Source organism: Prionailurus bengalensis, chromosome F2 (assembly GCF_016509475.1).
Source record: "Prionailurus bengalensis isolate Pbe53 chromosome F2, Fcat_Pben_1.1_paternal_pri, whole genome shotgun sequence".
In the NCBI taxonomy this organism is placed as follows: domain Eukaryota; kingdom Metazoa; phylum Chordata; class Mammalia; order Carnivora; family Felidae; genus Prionailurus; species Prionailurus bengalensis.
This window is the reverse complement of record NC_057353.1, coordinates 17,468,060-17,484,823: the sequence shown is the minus strand read 5'-3', so window position 1 is coordinate 17,484,823 and position 16,764 is coordinate 17,468,060. Positions and strand designations below refer to the sequence as shown.

At 37.3% G+C, this 16,764-nt stretch overlaps 1 protein-coding gene and 1 non-coding gene across 11 annotated transcripts in view; both read right to left on the bottom strand.

Annotated features, from left to right (window-relative positions):
- The window catches only part of CSPP1 (centrosome and spindle pole associated protein 1), a 159,660-nt gene that overhangs the window by 128,005 nt on the left and 14,891 nt on the right, over positions 1-16,764 (bottom strand). For 9 of the 10 annotated variants that reach the window (XR_006300656.1, XR_006300655.1, XM_043602225.1 and 6 more), the window contains one exon: positions 13,629-13,728. Coding sequence is in view for 8 of the 10 variants with exons in the window: in XM_043602225.1 (XP_043458160.1) it covers positions 13,629-13,728 (100 nt within the window). In the remaining 2 variants the exon portion in view is untranslated. The remainder of the gene's footprint in view (positions 1-13,628; positions 13,729-16,764) is intronic. The other variant, XM_043602228.1, reaches the window with a different exon arrangement.
- On the bottom strand, positions 3,911-4,039 carry LOC122496143. The gene has a single exon (XR_006300690.1). It is a non-coding gene; the product is annotated as a small nucleolar RNA SNORA31 (small nucleolar RNA).

The following is a 16,764-nucleotide window of genomic DNA, read 5'->3' as shown; positions in this document are numbered from 1 at the left end:
TTATCTTGAAATGGCAGGCAACCATAGCTGCAGACCCTAATCTACATATCAAGTAATTCAATTTTTTCTTGTAATATGACTTTTCTCTGCTTCTTGGGAGCACTCCCAGCATCACAAGAGGCATTTTGTTTGGGTCCCATTGTGTAACTCAGTTTACAACATTGCACTAAACACAAAAACATGAGAAAATCACAAAAGAGATTGCTTTGTACCACAATACATCATTTATTGAAGATGAACTGCCTTCTCAAGAGATGATCAGCATCACATGGCTTTTTTTTTTTAATGTATTTAAGTAATCTCTACACTCAATGTGGGGCTAGAACTCATAACCCAGAATCAAGAATTGCATGCTCTTCCAAATGAGCCAGCCAGGCACCCCAGCATCACATGGTTTTTAAGTGGCTACTCCCAACACTTGAGCTCATCACAACAGCAATAGAAGGTAGATACAAAATTATTACAGTACAACAGTATGTACTACAGTTAATTGTACACAGTTTCGATTTAATAGTGCATCTTGATATTTATTTACATTTCTTTCTCTTGTATTTGAAAGAGTGCACATACTCTGCACAGGAGAGAAAAACCCAAAGTAGACTATGCTGTCAACACAGAGCCCAACAAAGGGTTCCAAACTCACGAACTATGAGATCATGACCTGAGCCAAAATCAAGAGTCAGATACTTAACCAACTGAGCCACCCAGGTGCCCCTACATTTCTCTTGACTACAAATGACACCATATACAGTCTGTGTTCAGGGCATAATTTTGATAACTTTTAACTTTTAATAGATCTGTATACATTTTAAGACAATGAGTGATAAAATAGACTAGTATCCACATATTTTTAACATTCACAATACACCTTTCTTAATTTTTTTCGCTATTTCTAGGCTGAAAGGTTCATCTGTGAAATTTTTCAAATTGTCACAAATCTCCAAAAATGTTTCTCATATTTATTATAAAAAATCCACGTATAAATAGAACCCCTGCCCCCACCGCGCCCAGTTCAAACTCCTGCTGTTCAAGGGTCAACTATATTTTATTCTATTTGTTGCTACTGCAAATGAAACTGTTCACTAAAGATTTCCAGATTGTTCTAATATATAACCAAAACAGCTTACATATTTTTTTATTGATCTCATATTCTGTTAACTTCCTAAGCTCATTTATTAATTCTAATAGCTTTTTTGTAGATTCTTAGAATTTTCTCCAAACAGAATTATGTCATCTGCAAACAAGGGCAGTTTTTCTTCTTAACCTTGATGCCTTTTATTTATTGTATTTTTTCATCACGCTGGCTAGAACTTTCAGTACAAAGTTGAATGAGGTGATAAGAATACACATTCCTGTCTTGTTCCTTGTAAGGAAAGCTGACAGTCATAAACATTATGTATGATGTTGGCTGTAGGTTTTTCATAGATGTCCTTCTTCAGAAATCAAAATCTTTTATTCCTAGTTTGTTGACAGTTTTTATAATAAATCAGTATTGGATTTGTCAAATACTTTTTCTGTGATTATTGAGATAATCATGTGCTTTTTGCCCTTAACTCTATTAATCTGGTGTATTAATTTAGACATGTTAAAACTAAAAACTTGCACTACTATGATAAAGCTCACCTGGCCAGAGTGTATAATCATTTTTATGTGTTGCTAGTTTCAATCTGTTAACATTTTGTTTAGGATTTCTACATCTATATTCATAACACATACTGCTTTGTAATTTTCTTGTGGAAACTTTATCTGGCCTTGATATCGGGATAATACTAGCCTCACAAAATGTGTTGGGAAGTGTGCATTTCTCTTTTAAATTTATCAAGTACTGGTATTATTTCCTCTTTAAATGTTTGGTAGAATTCATCAATGAAGTCATCCATGCCTGGGCTTTCCTTTGTGAAAGATTTTTAATGAAGAATTCAATTTCTTTACATGTTAGAGATCTATTTAGATTTTGCATTTCTTCTTGAATCAGTTTCAGTAATTTGGGACTTTCCAGGAATTTATCAATTTTGTCTAAGGTGTCCAACTTGTTGGCATAACAATACACTTACAATATTAGTTAAGCCAACAAACACTGAAGATTTATTAGTGCTAACAGTTACGTGAAATTCTACTTGCATTTAATTTTTCACATTATTTCTATGCCACTTGTAAACAAAGTCAGGAAAAGAAAAGATTTCAGTAGTGACTATGATGGTTAATTTTATATGTCCACTAGGCTAGGCCATGTTGCCCAAACAGTTGGCCAAACATTATGGAGGGGTGCCTAGGCGGCTCAGTCAGTTAAGTGTGTGACTCTTGGTTTCCATTCAGGTGATGATCTCGTGGTTCGTGAGATGCAGACCTGAGACAGGCTTTGTGTGTGCTGACAGAACAGAGCCTGCTTGGGATTCTCTCTCCCTCTCTTTCTGCCACTCCTCTCTCCCAAAATAAACATTTTTTTTAATTTTTTTTTTAACGTTATTTATTTTTGAGACAGAGCATGAATGGGGGAGGGTCAGAGAGAGGGAGACACAGAATCTGAAACAGGCTCCAGGCTCTGAGCTGCCAGCACAGAGCCTGACACGGGACTCGAACTCACAGACCGCGAGATCATGACCTGAGGTGAAGTCGGCCACTCAACCGACTGAGCCACCCAGGCGCCCCCAAAATAAACATTTTAAAAAGACATTACTATGGATATTTCTGTGAGAGTGTTTTTCAGGTGAGATAAACATTTAAATTAGTAGACTTTGACTAAAGCAATCTGCCCTCCATAATGTGACTGGGCCTCATCCAATCAGTGGAAGGCCTTAACAAAGACTGACCTTCCTCAAGTGAGAAGGAATTCTGCCAACAGACAACTTCAGACTTAGAATTGCAACATCACCTCTTCCCTGGGTCACGAGTTTTGCGGCTTACCCTGCAGATATTAGACTTTCCAGCCTCCATATAATCACAAGCCAATTCCTTAAATATACATTTACTTACTTACACACACACACACACACACACACACACACACACCCTATTGGTTCTCTGAAAAACCCTGACAAATACAGTGATTTTTTTTTTAATTGCTGGATTTGAAGTAAAATTTATCTAAACTTAATCTAACATCTTATTCTTATCAAATTAATGAGATTTGATAGGAATTTGTTTTTCATGTTTCTTTTAATTAGTGAAATTTTATCAAATAACTTATTGAAAATATTAAATTTTTTTGTTGTTGTTTACTTACTTAGAGAGACAGAAAGAAACAGCATATGAGCAGGGGAGGGCAGAGAGAGAGCGAGAGACAGAATCCGAAGCAGGTTCCAGGCTCTGAGCCATCTGGACAGAGCCCAACACAGGGCTCGAACTCATGAACCATGAGATCATGATCTAAGCCAAAGGTGGATGCTTAAGAAACTAAACCACCCACGTGCCAGAAAATATTAAATTTCTCAACTGATTTCTTCTCTCTATGAATTTTGGTTTTTTTAATAAAGTTTCAACATTGCTACATTTAAAAGCCAACCTCTCTTCCAAGACACATACTCAGTAAATTTTCATGTAACATACTAAGCATCACCCATGTGCCAGATACTTTGCTGGTCTTGGGGAGATAAACAGATACATAAGTTTTTGCCCAAAGGTACAGCATCTAGACAGTAAACAAGCAGGCATACAGTTTTAATATAACATAATAAGTGCTATATGACACCTTCTATATGCACCACATGTACCAGTTTGGTATACAATGAACTTTCTTTTCACCCAGAGATAAAGGCTGTTTAATTCAGTTTTATGCCCAAGTCTAGGCTGACCCTTTTAACTCAAATTTCAGTTTCCTTTTTAGAGTATAACAGGGTCTTCACTATTTACAAGTTATTTCTGAGCTGCAAAAATTCTCTCCCCATGTTTCCCCCTGTATTATCATGTTTCCCCCTATTTTCCCCCATTCAATCACAGCTGCCACAATTAGACAGAAGGGTAAGGACAACTTTTTCTTGCATCTGCAATAAAAACCCTAGCAGCAGACAGTAACTGCTCCAGGTCTGTCAAATAGATGCATTCCATTGCTTTTTAATCTCGAAAGGTTATGGCTATGTCCCCATACTATAAATCACAAAGGTAGTATTTTCAAAAAGAGAACAGGATCTAAGCTACCACATGGAAAAGAAGAAAGGGCTATATACACACGTATACAGTCTAATCATGAAATTATATACAAGATACTGCTTATCAAGAGAGACTGGACAACAGGGTTGGGAGGGTCACAATTTCCATGTTATATTGTTTTGTACTCTTTAAAATCATTTTGCCATATGCAAATTTTACTTAATATAAAATTCTTTTTATAAAACTCAAAATAAAGCAATGCTTTTTATATTCACCATTTGAACCAGATAATACATTTCAAAAGCAATGTAGTATCTATCTACAGATGTTGGGTCAAAAATATGTATATAAAAAACAATGTTGAAAATACTGGCTATATTATGTCAACTATTAAAAATGTCTTCCAGGATATAAAGCATTAAAATCAAAGCAATAATGCTCAACCTAAGGTAAAACACTCAACTTCTCTAAGAAAGAGAAAAGAGAAAGATGAAATTTAACTGAAGTACATAGATCTACACTTAAGAAGTTAATGACTTAAAAGTTAACTGACTTCAGCTCAGGTCACGATCTCACAATTTGTGAGTTCGAGACCTGCATTGGGCTGTGTGCTGGCAGCTGAGAGCCTTGAGCCTGCTTCAGATTCTGTCTCCCTCTCTCTCTCTCTCTGTGCCCCACTCCTGCTCACACTCTGTCTCTCTCTCAAAAATAAATTTTAAAAATTTTTTTTAAAAAGTTAGTGAAAGCATTTCTTAATAGTAATAGTTATTAAATAATGAGTTAGTAAAAGTTGAATTTCTTTTAATTATAAAATGATTAATATGCCTAGAAATGGTATAGGAAGATAGAAAATACAATTTGCTTTTACAGATCGTTTTCAGCTAGCTAACTCTCATATTTCACTAAACCTGAGTTATTCTAACAAAGTCCTTACAAAGGACATAATTTTATCAGCTTATATAGAGTAAGCCATGTACATGCTACATAGAATAAAGAATTTTGCTAGCCTTTATTTCTGGTTCCTGGGAAGTAACTTCTGGAATATCCTTGGAATATTCCAAGTGATGGGAGTGTTTTTGTTATTCATGGTAGGTTCTGCAACCCATATCCAATAGTTTATACTAATATGCTAACTCATGGTGAGCTCCTCTATAGTTTAGCTGAAGAGATGACATAGATGGGAGCTGGTCACACCAGAAAGACCACACCAGAAAGATGTGATTAAGAGGGTTAGACCTCTAAGCCATCTGACATCAGCCAGATCTCTGGGGAAAGTTGGGAGTATGGAGTCTGAGCCACATAGGCAATGCAGTATCAATAAAAACTCCGGACACTGAAACTCAGGTGAGAGTGGCACAACAGTAGTGATGTGCCAGGGGGGTGATACAATCCCTGAGACTGGTAAAAGCTACATTTGGAGCCTCCCAGACCACATGCTACACATTGCCCCCTTTGGCTGGTTCTGATTTGTAGCATTATGCTACAATACAACTGTAATCATCAAGTATAGCACTTTCCTGAGTTCTGTAAGTCATTTTAGTGATTTATCACATTTGACAGTGTAATGGAAACCCCATATTTATAGCCAGAATAGAGGATGGCTTGAGGACCCCAATACTAGCAGCTGATGTCTAAAATAAGAGAAGTCTTGTGGAGGGCTGTGCCCTTAATCTGTGAAGTTTGGTCCAACTCTGGGTAGCTGGTGTTAGAAGTCACTGTAATGCCTCTCAAATACTTTTGTGAGAGATATACAATGGGAATGCAAGAATGAGCCACGTGGATAAGCATTACCCATAAATATTACCACTAACACAAATGAATTTACAAAAAATCAGAAAATGCTTATGATAGCTGTACTATGAGCTATCAGTAGATTTTCACTGGCTAGAACGAATATTGCCAGTATATTACTGATAACTACTATGCTTAATTACTTATTCAAAGTATGGTGTCAAATATATTTCACTGAATATGTAATTTCTAAATATGACCTTTTTTAGACCAGTTTGTGTTACAAGTCCTATCTGAGACCATGTGAGAAAACTCTCCATTGCCAAATTATTTTCCATTTTCCCACTGTGAAAAACTACGTATTTGGTGTTCTTTCCAGTTTTATTGAAAAATAATTGACATATATCACTGTGGAAGTTTAAGGCATATAGCTTGATTATTTGATTTATATATATTATAGAATAATTACCACAATAGGTTCTGCTAACATCCATCTGCGTGTATAGATAAAATGAAAAGGCAAGAAAAAAAGAAAAGCTTATTCCTTTTGATGAGAACTCTTAGGACTTACTTTCAACATATTTCCTATAGATTACAGAGCAATATTAGCTAAAATCATCATGTTGTACATTATTTCCCTAGTACTTATATACATTATAAGTACCTTTTGGGGGCGCCTGGGTGGCGCAGTCGGTTAAGCGTCCGACTTCAGCCAGGTCACGATCTCACGGTCCGTGAGTTCGAGCCCCGCGTCAGGCTCTGGGCTGATGGCTCAGAGCCTGGAGCCTGTTTCCGATTCTGTGTCTCCCTCTCTCTCTGCCCCTCCCCCGTTCATGCTCTGTCTCTCTCTGTCCCAAAAATAAATAAACGTTGAAAAAAAAATTAAAAAAAAAAAAAAAAAAAGTACCTTTTGACCGTTATAAGTACCTTTTGACCACCTTCCAACAATCTATCCTACCTCCACCCTTCTTCACCTCTGGAAACCACATGTCTGATCTTTTTTTCTGAGTTTGGTTTTGTTTTCTGTTTAGATTCCACATGTGAGATCATACATTATCTTTTCTTTCTCTGACTTATTTCACTGAGCATAATGTCTTCAACCCACCAACAGTGTGCAAGGGTTCCATGCCAGCATTTGTTAACTCAGTCTTTTTTTTTTTTAAATCATTTTCTTAAGTTTATTTCTTTATTTTGAGAAAGAGAGAGTGCATGCATGCAGGGAAGGGGCAGAGAGAGAGGGAGAGAAAAAAATCCCAAGCATAGAGCCCACCACAGGGCTCGATCCTACAAACCATGAGATCACGACCTGAGCCAAAATCAAGATTCAGACACTTAACCAACTGAGCCACCCATGTGCCCCCTTTTATTTCTGTCTTTTTGATGACGGCCAACGTAACAAGCATGACATGATCTCTTTGTATTTTAATTTGCATTTCCCTAACGACTAGTGATGTTGAACATCTTTTCACGTGCATTTGGTCTAATTTTTAAGACCAAAATTATTCAAGCAAGAAGTCAGTAACTGAATGCTGATAAGCTAGAAAATTAGTCAAATTATATATTATTCTTTAATAAGATTCAATGTGCATCAAAATAATTGTTTCAGGGGCGCATGGGTGGCTCAGTCAGTTGAGCGACCGACTTCAGCTCAGGTCATGATCTCATGGTTTGTGAGTTCGAGCCCCGTGTCGGGCTCTGTGCTGACAGCTCAGAGCCTGGAGCCTGCTTCTGATTCTGTGTCTCCCTCTCTCTCTGCCCCTCCCCCACTCATGCTCTGTCTCAGAAATAAACATTAAAAAAATTTTTTTAAATAAATAAATAATAATTGTTTCAGTTGGCAACAAAAGAAACATTCCATGAAAATTCAATTCTACATACCCAACAGAATAGTTTATTTTTGCAATGGGGACTTTCATTTATTCAAAATATCTTAAGGGGTGCCTAGGTGGCTCAGTTGATTAAGCTTCCACTCTTGGTTTAGTCTCAGGTCACGATCTCATGGTTCATGAGATCAAGCCCCGCACTGGACTCAGGCTTAGCCTAGGCACTGACAGCACAGAGCCTGCTTGGGATTCTCTCTCTCCCCCCTTCTCTCTCTCTCTCTCTCTCTCTCTCTGCCCCTCCCCAGCTCATGTTTGCACACGTTCTCTCTCTCTCAAAATAAATAAACATTTTTTAAAAATATTTTCCTTAAACACTGAAGTGCCAGGCACTGTGCTAAGTAGCAAATATACAATGGCAGGCAAGCTGGCATACCACTGCAATACATGAGAGCTGAATAAGTTCAAAATTACACTTTATGGGGAAAACCAATGTGACAGAAACACAAAGCATGAAGAGCCACACAATCTGGGAAAAAGAATAAAAGGATAAAATTATACAGGAAACAAGAATACATTAAGGGTTTGAAGCAAAGACTAACATGATTCTAGTTGTTTTTTGAAGGGACATTAAAGGGCAGTGCAGAGACTTAGTTGGGGGGCTGGGGAGGTTAGACCAGAAACCAAAAAGAACACTAGAAAAAAATCTGATGAGAGACAACGTAAGCCCACATAAAACAATGTTTATGGGATTAGAGAAAGGTAAATTTATTTTTAAATTTAGGTAGTAGAATCAACCAGACTTGTGTAATTACTTGCTGTGGGAGGCAAAGGGAACACAGAAGTCAAGGATGACGAGGTAGCCAGCTATCTCACTGGAGTACCAGAAAGTTTGAGAAGAATCAAGGTAATTTTGCACATGTTACTTGTGAGGCCATGACATCCAAGTACAGATATCCAATAGGAAATTAGATATATGGGTCTGGAGTTCAATTTTAAAAAATCAGGATTGGGGCGCCTGGGTGGCGCAGTCGGTTAAGCATCCGACTTCAGCCAGGTCACAATCTCGCGGTCCGTGAGTTCGAGCCCCGCGTCGGGCTCTGGGCTGATGGCTCAGAGCCTGGAGCCTGTTTCCGATTCTGTGTCTCCCTCTCTCTCTATCCCTCCCCCGTTCATGCTCTGTCTCTCTCTGTCCCAAAAATAAATTAAAAAACGTTGAAAAAAAAAAATCAGGATTGGAATACAGACTTATCAGTTATGAACAGACTGATAGCATGTAAAATCTTTGAGTGGATGAGGTCAGTCAGAGAGTATATGAAATGAAAAGAAGGCATAGGACACAGGCCTAAGGAATATCAATTAAGGAATAGGCAGAAGTTATGGTCTTGAAACTAGACCTTTTTATTTTCCTATTTTAAGTTTGAGAGAGAACGTCAGCTAGAGAGGGGCAGAGAGGGTGAGAGAGCATCCCAAGCAGGCTCCACGCTGTCAGCACCAAAGCCTAGTTCGAGCCCGAGCCTGAACCCAAGCCCACCAAGGGGCTCGATCTCATGAACCTCGAGATCATGACCTGAGCCAAAAGCAAGAGCCGAATGCTTAACCAATTGAACCACCCAGGTGCCCCTTGAAATTAGACTTTAAAGTCTCAATCATTTGTTTTTTTATTTTTTTATTTTTATTTTTACATTTATTTTTGAGAAACAGAGTGAGACAAAGCGTGAGCAGGGGAGGGGCAGAGACAGAAGAAGACACAGAATCTGTAGCAGGCTCCAGGGTCTGAGCAAGCGGTCACCACAGAGCCTGATGCGGGGCTCAAACCCACAAACTGTGACAGCATGACCTGAGCTGAAGTCCGACGCTCAACCAACTGAGCCACCCAGGTGCTCCGAACTCTCAGTCATTTGTGCATGTAATAAAAAATAACTCTTCAATTCTTAATATAATTCTCAAAACCTACACTTAAAAAAATAGGAGATCACAAAGTAAATGTTTATCATGCACCACTTATGTGCCAATCAGCTTTTCCTGCCACAATAACTTTTTAAAATAGATGCCAATTACTAAGATAAGGCAAGAGAGAGCTTAAATAACCTGTGCCAGGTCACAAAGACAGGAAAGGTACAATCCAAAGGAAGTTGTAACCCAGAATGCCACAGTGATTCTGTCTAACCTTACTGTATAAGAAAATCTACTATTAAGCTTAAAAAATTATTTTTTGCAATAATCAAAATTTCACTTCATAAAACTTTAGGGTGAGAAGACAACCCAACATTTTTATATTAAAGATAAGGAAATTGAGGTCCTTGGAGATAAACAAGTTTAACCAAAATATAATACAGTACTTAAATTTAGAAAGACCTTGAACATGAAATACAAATCAAAACCATTATAAAATGCCATCTCATACCTGTCAGAATGGCTAAAATTAACAACACAAGGGGTACCTGGGTGGCTCAGTCAGTTAAGTGACCAATTCTTGATTTTGGCACTCAGGTCATGATGTCAGTTCATGAGTTCAGGCCCCACGTGGGGCTCTGTGTTGACATCGCAGAGCTTGCCTGAGATCCTCTGTCTCCCTCTCTCTCTCTGCACCTCCCCTGCTTGCTCGCTCACTCTCTAAACTAAATAAACATTTAAAAAGAAAAAAAACAAACACAAGACACAACAGGTGTTGGCAAGGATGTAAAGAAAGGGGAACCCTCTTGCACTGTTGGTGGGAATGCAAACTGGTGCAGCTACTCTGGAGAACAGTATGGAGGTTCCTCATAAGGTTAAAAATAGAACTACCTTGCAATCCAGCAAGTGTACTACTAGGTATTTACCCACAGGATACAAAAATATTGATTCAAAGTGGTACATGCACTCCGATGTTTATAGCAGTATTACCAACAATAGCCAAACAATGGAAAGAGCCCAAGGGTCCATCAACTGCTAAATAGATGAAGAAGTTGTGATGTATGTATACACAGACACACACACACACAGACACACACAATGGAATATTGCTCAGCCATCAAAAAGAATGAAATTTTGCCATTTGTAACAAGATGGATGGAGCTGGAGTATATTAAGATAAGCAAACTAAGTCAGTCAGAGAAAGACAAATACCATATGAATTCACTCATGTGGAATTTAAGAAACAAAACAGATGAATATATGGGGGGGAGAGAGAGAGAGAGAAGAAGGGAGGGAGGGAAACAAACCGTAAGAGACTCTTTCTTAAATTTTTTTTAAGTCTATTTATTCGGCGGGGCGGGGGGGGGAGGCATGGCAGGCAGAAAGAGAGAGAATCCCAAGCAGGCTCCACACTGTCAGTGCAGAACCCCACATGGGGCTCAAACCCACTAAACGTGACACCATGGTGTGAGCCGAAATCAAGAGTCAGACAGTTAATAAACTGAGTCACCCAGGAGACTCTTAAAGATAGAGAACAAACTGAGGGTTGATGGAGGGAGGTGGGTGAGGGATGGACCAGATGGGTGATGGTTATCAGGAGGACACTTGTTATGATGAGCACTGGGTGTTGTACTGAATTCTATTCCTGAAATGAATATTGCACTGTATGTTAATTAAGTAGAACTTAAACAGTGAAACAGAAAAAATAAACTCATTTGTATTTAAAATAAAATAAATGATCCTGAAGAGTCAAAGCAAACTTGAGAAAGATAAACAAAGCTGAAGGTATCACAATCCCAGATTTCAAGATATACTACAAAGCTGTAAGGTACTGGTACAAAAATAGACACATAGATAAATGCAAAAGAATAGAGCATCCAGAAGGAAGCCCACACTTAAATGGTCAATTTATGACAAAAGAGAGGTGCCTGGGTTGCTCAGTCAGTTGAGTGTCCAACTCTTGGTCTCAGCTCAGGTCTTGATCTCAAGGTCATGAGTTCAAGCCCCACACTGGGCTCCGTGCTGAGTACATACATACTTAAAAATATGTATATAGATATAGGACAAAAGAGTCAAAAATATACAATAGGGAGCAGATAATCTCTTCAATAAATAGTGTTGGGAATATAGGACAGCTAAATGCAAAAGAATGAAAGTGGATGACTTTCTTACACTATACACAAAAATAAACTCAAAATGGATTAAGACCTAAAGGTGAGACCTAAAACCATAAAAGTCCTAGAAGAAAACATAGGCAACAATCTCTCTGACACTGGTCTTATCATCATTTTTCTATATATGCTTCCTGAGGCAAAAAAACAAGAGCAAAATTAAAATACTGGGAATACCCTAAAATAAAAACCTTTCGCACAGCAAAGGAAACCATCAAAAAAACAAGACAACCCACTGAATAGAAGACATTTATAAATGATTCACCCAGTAAGAGACTTACTTTCTGAAATATATAAAGACCTTACACAACACTAAAAGAACAAATAATCTGGTTAAAAAATGAGAAGACATGAACATTTTTCCAAAGAAGACATAAAGGTGACTAACAGATGAAAAGATGATCAACATCACTAATACCCAGGGAAATGCAAATCAAAACCTTACACCTGTCAGAATAACTACAATCAAAACAAACACAATAAACAAGTATTGGTGAGCATGTGGAGAAAAAGGAACGCTCATGAACTGCTTGTGGGAATGTAAACTGGTGTAACCACTGTATAAATCAGTATGGCGATTACCCCCAAAATTAAAACTAAATATAACATATGATCCAGTAATTTCATCACTGGTTATTTAACAAACAAAACAAAAACACCAATTTGAAAAGATATATCACCCCTGAACTTATTTCAGTATTATTTACAGTAACAAGATACGGAAGCAACCCAGTGTCCATCAATGTATAAAGAAGATACGGTTATATATATATGGAATGGAATATTATTCAGTCATAAAAAATAAGATCTTGTGGGGCACCTGGGTGGCTCAGAGGGTTAAGCTCTGGACTTTAGCTCAGGTCACAATCTCACAGTTTGTGGGTTCAAGCCCCACGTCGGGCTCTGTGCTGACAGCTCAGAACCTGGAGCCTGCTTCAGATTCTATTTCTCCCTCCCTTTCTGCCCCTCCCCCACTCACACTCTGTCTCTCTCTCTCTCAAAAATATATAAACGTTAAAAAAAATTTAAAAACAAATAAATAAATAAGATCTTGCCATTTGCAACATGGATGGACCTAGAGAGTATTGTGCTAAGTGAAATAAGTCAGAGAAAAATACCATATGATTTCACTTACATGTGAATCTAAAAAACAAAACAAACAAACAGAAGAAAAAAAGACTCTTAAACACAGCAAATAAACTGGTGGTTGCCAGAGGTGAGATGGATGAGGGTGGTGGGTAAAATAGATAAAAATCCAAATTTCCAGTCAAAAGTAAGTCACAAAGATGAAAAATACAGTATGGGGAATAGTCAGTAATACTACAATAATGTCATATGGTGACTATACTTATCATGGTGAGTAATGTACAAAATTGTTGAATCAATATATTGCATACCTGAAATTAATAGAACACTATGTTATTTATACTTCAATAAAAAATTTCTAAATATTTTCATAACAAACCATAATCAAAGACTTAGTATAGTTGCAACATATTAACTTCTGCCCAATTGTAATAGGGTAACCAATAATTAAAATGGTCATTCACCAAATTACATTTTGTATCCTCTAAGAATCCCTTTGATTTTTTAAATAAAAGTCCACCATTTTTATTCAATTAACACATTTCCCTCTCACACAGACACAAATTCCATTCAAGTTTTTCAATTAATTTTTAGTTATGTTATATATATATTTACTGCTATGATTTTGTAAATTATAAGGGAATATAATTTAAAATGGGCAGATGGTTCTCAGGATGTATTATATTTCATTTGTAGACAGTACAGTCATATGTAAGGTTCCAGAAAGGAAACAGTTACTGGGATTCTAAAGAAATCTTTTTTTCTGACAAGACAAAGCTCTTTCACAACAGCATGCTAATAATACTTTAAAATCAATTTAGTACACCTAATGACGTACCTAAGGAACTCCTGGTCTGTTGACTATTTGGTGGTATGTTTTCTTTGGCCATGGAAATTAATATTTTACTGTTTTCAGAAAGCTTCTCTGATGCCTTTCCCTGAAAGAAACACAATATTTACAAAAGTATGGGAAAATCCACAAAATACACAACGTATCCCAATACTCTAATTAAATGACTTGAAAAACTATACAATACATCATGAACAAATTTAAGTGTGAGATTTGAGGAATTAACCAAAAGTATTAACACTGTGATAAATTCTAATTAAATCTTAGAATTCATTTATCAACTAATTGTCACTGAGTTCCTGCTACATAGTATCCCAGGTACTGGAAACATGAATGAAAAAAACATAGGAGAATCTCAGCCATCATGGAGCTCAAACTATTCAAGGGACAAACAACAGACATAATAAATCATTAGACTATGTAATATACAAAGAGTAACTGGTAAAGGTTAAGGAAAAATAAAAATAGAGCATGGTATGAAGAGCCATAATGATGCAGGAGGAACTAAAAGACCTCAATGAGCATGATATTTGAACTAAGACTTAAAGATCATGATTTATGTACTATTTAATATTAAAAATTATAATAATGCTGTATTTAAAGCTATATAATAACCATTTTCAAACACTGTAACATAGTCCTAAGTGGACAGTGGTTAAAACCACAGACTTTGGAGCTGGACATATGGTGATGGCAATTCTGAATCTATCACTATGTATAGCTGGACGAATTACTTAACCCCTTTGGGTTTCACCTTCTTGACATTTATTTTGTAAAACAAAAATATTCCACCTACTTAATAGGGGTATTATGATTAAGTGAGATAATAACATGTAAAGTCCTTGACACAACTCCTTGACCACAGCAGCTCTTATGGAAAGAAGGCAAACTAGTATGGTTACGAGAACAGGCCTACAGTCAGGATGTCAGGAATCAAAGCCTACTTCTACCAACTCTATAACCTTAGTCTCATTACTTAACTTTCCCATGCCTCAGCTTACTTTTAGAAAATGACCATAACAACAGTATTTATCTCACAGATTCATGTGAATCATAAATTTAACTTCTTAAGACCAAGCCTCATTCCTGAAAGGAAAAAAACCTGCAACTAAGAATACTCTATCCAGCAAGGCTATCATTCAGAATGGAAGGAAAGATAGAGTTTTCCAGACAAGCAAAATTTAAAGGAATTCACTACCACTAAGCCAGCCTGATAAGAAATGTTAAAGTGGAAAGGAAAGACCACAGCAGGAAAAGTAAGAAAGGGGAGCACCTGGGTGAATGTGTCGGTTGAGTGCCTGACTCTTGATTTGGGTTCAGGTCATGATCCCAGAGTCGTGGTATCAAGCCCAACTTCAGGGTCCATGCTAAGCATGCACCCTGCTTGAGATTCTCTCTCTTCCCCTCGGTCCCTCCCTACACTTGCATGTGCTCAAATTAAAATTTAAAAGGGGTGCATGGGTGGCTCAGTCAGTTAAGCCTCTGACATCTGCTCAGGTCATGATCACACAGTTCGTTTAGAGCCTGCTTCAGACCCTCTGTCCCTCTCCATCTGCCCCTCCCAGGCTTGTACTCTCAAAACTAAACAAACATTAGAAATAAATAAATAGGGGCGCCTGGGTGGCGCAGTCGGTTAAGCGTCCGACTTCAGCCAGGTCACGATTTCACACTCCGTGAGTTCGAGCCCCGCGTCAGGCTCTGGGCTGATGGCTCGGAGCCTGGAGCCTGTTTCCGATTCTGTGTCTCCCTCTCTCTCTGCCCCTCCCCGTTCATGCTCTGTCTCTCTCTGTCCCAAAAATAAATAAACGTTGAAAAAAAAATTTTTTTTTTAAAAGAAATAAATAAATAAAATATATAAATAAATAAACATTCAGAGAAAAATTTAAGGGGTGCCTGGGTGGCTCAGTCAGTTAAGCATCCAACCCTTGATCTCGGCTCAGGTCATGAGCTCCAGGTTTATGAGATTGAGCCCCTCATGGGGCTTGGGATTCTCTCTCTCTGCCCCTCTCCCACTGGCACAGGCACACTCTCTTTCTCAAAATAAATACATAAACTTAAAAAAATTAAAAAGGAAAGTAGGAAAGGAAAACATTTCACAGGTACATAAACATAGTAAGACAGAATAAATCCTTATAAAACCAATATGGAGGTTAAAATACAAAAGCAGTAAAATCAAATATATCCATAAAACTCAGTCATGGAATTCACAAAACAGAAGGATATAAAGTATGACACCATATACCTAAAACATGGGGGAGGGGGAAGTAAAAATTTAGTGCTTTTATAATGGGTCCAAACTTAAGTGACCATTAACTTCATATAGACTGCTATATATGCAAGATATATATACACCTAATGGTAATCACACATCAAAACCAGTAATAGATACACAGGAAATAAAGAGAAAGGAATCCAAACATATCACAAGAAAACAGCTGTCAAATCACAAAAGAGAACAAGAAAAGGAACAAAGAACTATAAAAATAACCATAACACAAGTAACAAAATGGCAACAAGTACATACCTATCAATAATTACTTTGAATGTAAATCTACTAAACATTCTAATTCAAAAGACACAGGTGACCAAATGGATAAAAAAGCACACAACATATGCTGCCTACAAGAGACTCATTTCAGACCTAAAGACCCATGCAGATTGAAAGTGAAGGGACTGAACAACACTTATCATGCAAATAGAAGTGAAAAAGAAAGATGGAGTAATGATACTTATAAGGGACAAAACAGTCTTTGAAAAACAAAGACTGTAACAAGAGACAAAGAAGGACACTACATAATCATAAAGGGAATAATTCAACAGAAGGTATAACAATTGTAAATATTTCTGTACCCACCATAGGAGGACCCAAATACATAAACCAGTTATTAACAAAATTATAGTATTATTAGTAGTATTGACAGTAATACTACTAACAGTAGGGGACTTTAACATGAACTTACAACAATAGGTAGATCACCCAGACAGAAAATCAACAAGAAAACAGTGGCTTCATAGGCACATTTAAACAGATGGATCAACAGATATATTCAGAACGTTCCATCCTAAAATAGCAGAATACACATTCATTTCAAGTGCACAGCGAACATTCTCCAGAATAGATCAC